The sequence below is a fragment of the Castanea sativa genome, chromosome 8 (genome assembly GCF_040712315.1).
Source record: "Castanea sativa cultivar Marrone di Chiusa Pesio chromosome 8, ASM4071231v1".
Lineage (NCBI taxonomy): Eukaryota > Viridiplantae > Streptophyta > Magnoliopsida > Fagales > Fagaceae > Castanea > Castanea sativa.
Window position 1 is genome coordinate 15,794,404 of NC_134020.1, and position 8,778 is coordinate 15,803,181.

The 8,778-nt window shown below is 43.1% G+C and overlaps 1 protein-coding gene across 1 annotated transcript; it reads right to left on the bottom strand.

Annotated features, from left to right (window-relative positions):
• Window positions 1-6,360: 6,360 nt before the first annotated feature.
• On the bottom strand, window positions 6,361-8,778 carry LOC142605921 (uncharacterized). The gene is made up of 2 exons (XM_075777347.1): window positions 8,668-8,778; window positions 6,361-6,918 (listed from the first exon to the last, which is right to left on the bottom strand). The coding sequence occupies exons 1-2, from the start codon at window positions 8,776-8,778 to the stop codon at window positions 6,361-6,363; spliced, it is 669 nt and encodes a 222-aa protein (XP_075633462.1).

Sequence of the window (8,778 nt, forward strand, 5' to 3'; positions counted from 1 at the left end):
AAGGTTTAAACGAAGTGTTTTCAAAATTTTGAGCAACATTTCGAAAGTTTAAGATTCAAATGAAAATACCCAAAATTCTAAAATTTCAAAAACAATATATATATATATATATATATATATATATATATATATATATATATATTTAAATGCACTATTCTTGTCTTTTGATATGTAATGTTGTAAACTACTAATTAAGTTATGTATAGATTTTGCTATAACTCCTTTCAGTTGATAATATGGTAATACACTTAAACTTCTTTGTTACATTATCCATCTTAAATAGGATTTTATCAATTTTAATTTTGAAAAATATCTTTCTTTAGAAACAAATATAACATGTTTGGGATTCCGTACTTATCACTTAGGAAAAAGACCATTCACATATATTGTAAGGGCGAGATTTGGATCCCAGGCCCAAATAGCCCAGCACAATGAATTCGTAGATAGTGGGCTTGAAGGCTGGGCTTCCACAGAAGGATCAATGCGCACAGTAGATCAAGGATAATAGAAAAATAAAGAAAATTAAACTGTATGCGAAGAAAATCGCTCCTCGGCAAGGTCTGAGGAGAATAGTTCTTAAATATATTCCTTCAGACTTGGTTATAATTTCTATTCCAAGTTGCTACAGTATATTTTCCCACCATTTTTCCAATCTCCACTTCCTTTAGAGGGTCTCTCACATTATATAGCCCCCTTTGGATGATCTTGGCCCTCCAGTTCTTGGTCACCCAGGCTACTTCTTGAATGTTTGTCCCATTGGCCCCATTGGCCCCTTCCCTAAAGTTTTTTCCCCTCAGTGTGACCTCCTCTAATAATGTGCCACTGAGGTGGCCTTACCGCTCGAGGGCGTGATCTCCTAGGAGCTACAGTGGCCTCCTCGGCCTCAGGTATGACACGTGGCATGTTCTCCTTATTAAATTTCTGTACCCCACAATAGCTCCTCAAAATTCTGATTTTTCCCTCCTGCCTAAGGAGAAAAAATGGGGTTTTGATCTTAAATGATTAGCTCCACATGCTTCTTTTGAATTCCACACGTGAGAACGTCACTTTGCGTACTCCCAAGCGACACTTTGTTCCCACATCCTACGGTGAGATGGAGATCTTACGGCTAGCACTCCTCCTCGAATTTTGGGCGAGATAACTCCCACCCGATTCTGCCTCTTATATAAAGCGCCTGGGGGGCTCATTTCTCCCACTTCACAAATCTTCGAACTCTCAAGCTTCGCGTACTCCCAAACTTTCAAGACTTCCTAAATCTTTAGGCCTTCAAGAAGCTCCTATAATGATCCTTGTCCTTACTCTCATAAGTTTTTTCATTCATAGGCTCTTTTCTCCTCGGCCAGTGTCCTTGGCCTTCTACTCTCCATCTCTTTACTTTACAAAAATTTCTTTTACTTCACTTTAAGTTGCTTAGATGGGTAGGTTTACTCACCTAGTAGACTCTCCCGCTGGTATGGAGGAGTTTAGGGCTTTGTACCACATCCCTTATGGCGTTTCCTTACAGTACCGCCCTCTAGGTGGGTGGCATACCTATAGAAGAGAAGGGGAGATCATCATTCCTATGATTGCCTTCATAGAAGGCGGGATGGGGTTACCTATGATAGCCCATAGGATCTGCACTCACTAGTACGAACCCAACCTATTTAGTATTTTGGGTAGTGTAGACGCTCTCAATGAGCAAATGGGGTTAAACCTCACCTGGCACGATGTCGCTTAGATGTATGAGTGCCATCAGCTCGCAGACTCGAGGTAATACCTCAAGTCTAGGTCTTCTGTCATGAGGCTCATCTCGTGTCTTCCCAAATCCAACAAGGGCATGAAAGACGATTTTCTAATTGTCTCGGGTGAATGGCATGATGGTCTCCACTGCCTAGTCCGAGAGGGAGAGCCAGGTGGGGTACTCTAGGTTTAGGTCTTTTAACACGGGCAACAGTTCTGCAGTTTTGCTGCTTTCTCCTTTCTTTTAGTATTTTTCTTTTCTCTGACGAAGGGTTTCATTATTCTGACCACGGTTTTGTTTCTTGGCTGTCTTTGCAGATAAAAGATACGTAGCTCCCAACATCAGCTTCGTCAACGTTCCTGATCTTAATAGAGTATTGAGATCTGAGGTGTTCATAAGAAAGGACAGACAGTTGAGAGTCGTGCATCTCATCCTCGGCTTCAAGCTCATATCTAACACGTTCCAAGACGTGGGCCACACAATCAAAGCCAGTGACCCTCGATTGGCTCGGATAGATGTCACTGCGCTTGGGTTTCTCTCTAGAGAAGACGTTGTTCATGTGGACCTGCCCTCCCACCGTGCTCCTCGTGAGGCCGTGGTCTTGAGAGAGGAAACAACATTCTCTCGCTTGTCATTTGAGGCGGAGATGGACCAGTTTTGCCTCGAAGAACACAGGGAGGAACAGGGAGAGCCTGTAATCCAGGTCTCGAACTCGGAAGACGAGCTAGACAGATCTTCTGTTGTCTGCTCCCCTAGGCTCATTGTTGCGTGTGTAGACAGCAGCTCAGTAGAGGAGGACGAAATGTCACTAGACAGTAAAAAGAAAGGATTGCGCGACCTCTTCAAGGCTAGGGGTCAGCCCCCAAGGACGCCTTATGGTCTCAACCCACTCTTACTCTTCCCCCTCCTTCTCCTCCTTTAGTTAACGTTTTTGCTCCTGCCAACTTGAATAAGAGGAAGAAGGAGAAGGAGGGGATTGAGGAGGGGGAGTTGGTCCCTTAGAAGGATGGGGTTCCCCCCCCCCCCCAAGAAGCAAAAGATGGCCAAGGGTAAGGGGAGAGCCTTTTCGGTTGAAAGCAAGGACGATTAGAACGTGGCCGAGGTGCACCTTCCCTTGGCTGGAGCTGGACAGGGCAGCCATACCATGGAACTCCTCCATCAGGAAGTTCCAGAAAGGCCACGCCCACTACCTCGCCAAGGCCTTGGAGCAGCCCCTCCTGCTGCTGAAAGATATGGACGCGTTGAAGCACATGCAGCAGCCAGACCTTTTTCTGTCCATGGAGTGGGACCTTGCTTTGGTAGGTTTCTGGGCACGCCTTACTGGCATTATCTTGGGCCACCTTTCTCTTGCTCAATAATGTGTTTCCTTTGTTGTTTTAGTGCAGGCTATCCAGGAGGTCTTTGTGGCCGAGGAGTGGGTGAAGGATGCTAGGAATGAGGTTAAGGTCGAGGCCAACCTCCACGCCGAGACCAGTAAGGCCTTGGGCGCAGTTGAGCAGAGGAACCAAGAGCTCACTACCAAGCTGACCGCCGAGGAGAGGGCACGGAAGAGTGCTGAGGCCGGCCTAAAGAATGCCCAGGACCAGGTTGAGGACCAACGCAAAAAGCTTTATCATACTGAGATAGAGCTGGCCACAGCGAAGCAATAAGTCCTGGAGCTGAAGGCAGAGCTGGAGAAAGCCAAGGAAGTTGCTTGGACGACCAAGGAAGCCGTAGAGGCTTCGAAGCAGGCATCCTATGACCTTGGGGTGCAAGAGACTGAGGTCCATCTAGCCAAGGAGCTGGTCGAGGTCTGCAGGGACTATTATCAGGAGGTGTGGATGGAGGCCCTCAACCTGGCAGGATTCCATGCTGCCTCGAAGTGGAGGAAGGCTGAGAACTTCTACTACCCTATGGACATTCGTGAAGTTCCAGCTACACTCCCATCTCCCACTCCCCTTGCACCAACCTCCTCCGAGTAGTCCTCTATCACCCAGGCCTTTCTTCCCCCTCCCGAGGTCTTCAAAGGGCCTGGCCAAGTTGGTGACCAAGGTCAGGGGGTTAAGGTGGCTAAGGATAACGGCAAGGGCAAGGAGGTCAAGCCCATGTCAGAGGCCAAGGGTCCAGAGGCCATTCTCAAGCTCAAGGATTCCGCTCCTAAAGCCAAGGATGTTGCTTCTAAGGCAAAGGAGGCTGGCCCCAAATCTAACAAGGCTGATCCCAAGGCTACTGACCCACTTGTCTCCTAACCGGGCAGCAAGGAAGACTTTCCTCCCAAGGCCAAGGCGTAGTTTAGGATCTCTTTCTTTTCTTTTCTTTTTCTTTTTTTTTTCTTTTTTTTTCATGTAATCTTCCTTGGTCATGGTTGTTTGCCATGTTTGAGATGTATCTCCTTTCCTAATTAATGAAAATATATGGATTTTTGTTCTATTGCAAGTAAACTTTGTCTTGTTTTTTTTTTTTTTTCCTTTACAATATTCACATCTAAGTAGCTATAATGGGTGTTCTGCCTTTTGCTGTGGGGTTAGGTTAATGAGGGTTCTAAGGGTGAAAACCCATGTTTTGACAAAAGGCTAATGGTAATGCATTGTTGTTAATCCAAATGAACCAAACCCATGTAAGTAATGAAGAGAATAACTAAGTGCTGGCACTAAAAACTGCATAATCAAAGGGAACGTTTAAGTCCTCAGAAACAAGCAAAAGGGAACATTTGAGGTTTCTTCTTTTAGGAGTTCCCTATGAGTGTACCTTCAAGGCCTTCTGTCCAAAGCCCTAGGTGAGTCCTTGTCTCCTCCTAGTGATGCACATGCCAAGGTCCCATTCTTGGTAAAATTTCAAATTGTTATTTTTCTCAAGGCCTATGGTCCGAGGAGACAAACAAATAATCAAGGTTTTGTTTAACACTTAGTTAAATAACAGGAGGTATTAATTTACCCAAGGTATGCGATCCGAGGAGCCAGGCATGACCAAAGTTCTGTTTAATACTTAGTTAAATAATAGGAAGTATTAATTTACCCAAGGTATGTGGTTAGAGAAGCCAGGCATGACCAAGGTTCAGTTTAACACTTAGTAAGATAACAAGAGGTATTAATTTACCCAAGGTATTTGATTCGAGAAGCCAGGCATGACCAAGGTTCTGTTTAACACTTAGTTAAATAATAGGGAGTATTAATTTACCCAATGTATGTGGTCCGAGGAGCCAAGCATGACCGAGGTTCTATTTAATACTTAAACAGGTAATGAATACAACAAATAATATCATGAGTAAAATGCAGTAAACATGCCTTTCATTAATAGTAATACCTTCGCAGGTTATTTACATTCCAAGGGTGTGGTACAACTTTTTCATCTAGATCTTCCAGGAAGTATGCTCCTATACTAACCATCGAGGTGATGCGGTATGACCCTTCCCAGTTGGGCCCTAACTTCCCCCATGTTGGTTTCTTTGTAGTACCCAAAACCTTCCGCAATACCAAGTCTCCAGGAGTTAATAGTCTTAACTTCACATTTGAGTCGTACCCCTACTTAAGCTTTTGCTGATAATACACCAACTAAACCATGACATTTTCTCTTCGCTTTTCAATCAAATCCAAGCTCTTCTCTAGTAACTCATCATTGCTGTCCGAAGTAAACAAGCTCGTCCTCAGCATTGGAAATCCAATTTCCAGAGGGATTATGGCCTCGGCCCCATAAGTTAAGGAAAATGGAATCTCTACCATAGACCTACGAGGGGTAGTTCGATATGTCCAAACAACATGTGGCAATTCTTCCACCCATTTTCCCTTGGCATCATCTAACCTCTTTTTGAGCCCTCTAACAATGACTTTGTTCACCATCTCGGCCTACCCATTTTCTTGGGGATAAGCCAGAGTTGAATATCTATTCTTAATACCCATTACACAACAATACCTCCTAAAAGCCTAGCTATCAAACTAAAGCCCATTATCCGAGATGAGGGTGTGAGAAATCCCAAACCGAGTGACAATATTTTTCCACACAAATCTCTTAGCATCCACGTCTCTGATGTTCGCTAGAGGCTCAGCTTCAACCCATTTGGTGAAGTAATCAGTGCCGACCAAAAGCCACCTTCTATTCCCCGCTGCTTTGGGGAAGGGTCCTATAATGTCCAGGCCCTATTGAGCGAAAGGCCAGGGGCTAAACAAAGGGTTAAGCACACCTCCTAGCTAATGGATGTTCAGAGCAAATCTCTAGCATTGGTCACACTTCTTCACGTATTCTTGTGCCCCCCTTTGCATGTCTGACCACTAATATCCTTGAGTGAGAGCCTTGTGAGACAAGGACCTACCTCCTGTATGACTCCCTCAAATCCCCTCATGTAGCTCCTCCGGGAGTGGCTCTACCATGTCAGGGTGGATGCACAGCAAGTATGGTCCAGAGAAAGAGCACTTGTACAACTTTTGATCCTCAGATAACAAAAAACGAGGAGCTTTCCTCCATACCTTATCGGCCTCCTTCTTCCCCTCAAGCAAGACGTCATCTCTGAGGAACAGCACAATGGGATCCATCCAACTAGGTCCAGTCCTGACTTAATGGATCTAAGCCTTCTCCCTTTTCGGATCAGTGAGGTTACACAAATCCTTAACTTGGATAATCCGAGGCAAGCTCTACGTCGAGGAGGTAGCGAGCGTGGCAAGGGAGTCTTAATGAGTGTTTCTGCTTCTAAGGATTTGCTGTAAGGTGAAAGATTTGAACCGTGACTGTAGGTGCCTGGCTTGGCTCAAATATCCTTGCATTCTCGAATCCCTAGCTTCCAACTCCCCGTTTACTTTACCAATAACCAGCCTTAAATCCAAGAATACCTCCACTGTTGCTCCTCCCATTTTCTGAACCATGTCCATTCCCACCAACAGGGCTTCATACTCAGCCTCATTATTTGTGGCTAAGAACCAGAACCTCAAGGATTTCTCAATAATGTTCTTCTCGGGAGATATCACAACTAGCCCCACTCCAGATCCCCTTTGATTGGCCGTGCCATCAACATATACTCTCCAAGTTAGAGATTCTTGTAAGGACACCACCCCGACTGATTTTCCATCAATGTTTTGCTCTTCTTCTTCTCTTTCAATGGGAGACTCAGCAAACTTGGCCACTAAGTCCACGAGGACCTGTCCCTTAACAGAGACACGAGGCATATACTTGATATCAAGAGCCCTTAGGATCATCCCCCATTTGGCGACCCGTCCCGTGTAATCAGTTCTCTGAAGTACGGATTGAAGAGAAAGTTAGGTTAGAACTACAACCGTGTGGGCTTGGAATGTTAGGATGTGTGCCCTTAAATCCTATTGTATGATGCTATGTATGACATTATGTATGACTTAATATTATGATAAATAAAGTTGTTTAATTATTATCTAAAATAATGGTAACATGAATATTTGGACATTATCATATAGTCCATGAGATGCATAGTATGTGATTTATGTGAAAAGTCACAGAATATATAAATCACAAGTTCTTTGTAAACTCAGAGTTATGGTCATAGTCGGTGATGAAATTGGGCATTTCATCTGCGAAAACTATAACGTATCAACTAAGATGATTTGTCTTGATCATGGAAGTGGAGACTTCTAGTTGATATGTTGATATATTTTAAGAGTTAAGACATATTGAACTGGACCACTGTGAGATTTATTATTCTCCTAACGACTGTCAAATGAATAATAAATCTCACGACTTCTATTTGCATGAACTCTTTATCCTGAGAGAATAATTGACTTAATCATAAGGTGTAAGTTGCTTTGATATATAGGAGTGAGATCTAAAGTCACGATCAAAACCTCAGTATTTTGGGTATCCACATTTAGTGTTGATGGAACATATATTCTCAAGATGGAATTCATAATCTCTTAACGAGATATAAAATATTCTCTTGAGATAAGTTTAACGGGTTTGGTTATTCAAAGTGTTAGGCCTAACCACTTTAGTAAGAAGATACTAAAGTATTATTTATGAAATTGGATTTCATAAATATTTATGAAGGGCTTGCATGTATAATAAAATCTTGGGATATAATTTATTAACAAGGCTTAGAGTGCAATTATATTTATATAGTGGTATTAAATATAATTAATGGTAACTTTGGACTTGTCAAGAGTTGATAGAAAAACCCAAGGCCCATTGGAGCTAGTGTCTTATTGGTCCCTTTTGGTCCCACTCCAAGCCACACACTAAAGCTTAATTGGAAAGGCCTAATAGGCCAGCCCAATTAGATAATCAGTTAGATATAAAGAGAGAAACATACATAATTTTTTTTTTTTTAAAAGGAGAGACATCATTGTGAAATGGTGTGTATGTGTGAGTGAAGCCACTTGATTATTATCCCTTGAAAACTGATTGAGAGACCACACTTCTTGGGTGTAAAGTGGAATTGGAGTGAAGATTAAAAGTGTTCCCAAGTACTTCTAATCTTTTATTTTGAATTTCACCGCACCAAGGTACGTTATCTTGTTCTTAAATTCTAAAATTTACATAGTGCATGTTATCAATCGTGAATGAAATAGATCCTTGTTTATTTCTTCCGCTGTATGTTTTGTATGAGATACAAAACTAGATTTTCCAACATGGAAGTAGTGGGGGAGCTTGTGCGTTGCGTGCACCACCGCTAAAATGGCCTTCTCCAAGAGTAAATAATGTACTTCTACCTCATGTAGTGATTTTCTCACATAATAAACTGGTTTATGTACCCCATTATCAACTTGTATCAGCACTAGACTCACCGCGTGTAAGGCTACAGCAATGTAGGCAAATAGGACCTCCTCCTGCTCGGGTTTGGACATAATAAATGGCCAAGAAAGGTATTCCTTCAGCTGTTGGAAGGCCGAGGAGCACTCCTCCGTCTGTTCAAACCCCTTCCATTTACGCAACAACTAGAAGAAGGGTCTACACTTGTCTGCTGACCGAGAAATGAATCGGTTGAAGGTGGCAGTCATTCTTGTCAACTTCTAGACCTCTTTGGGATTCCGAGAGGGCTGCAGGTTGTTAATCGCTTTAATCTGATTACGGTTGACTTCAATTCTACGATGGGTGACCATATAACCTGGAAATTTTCCAGAACCCAT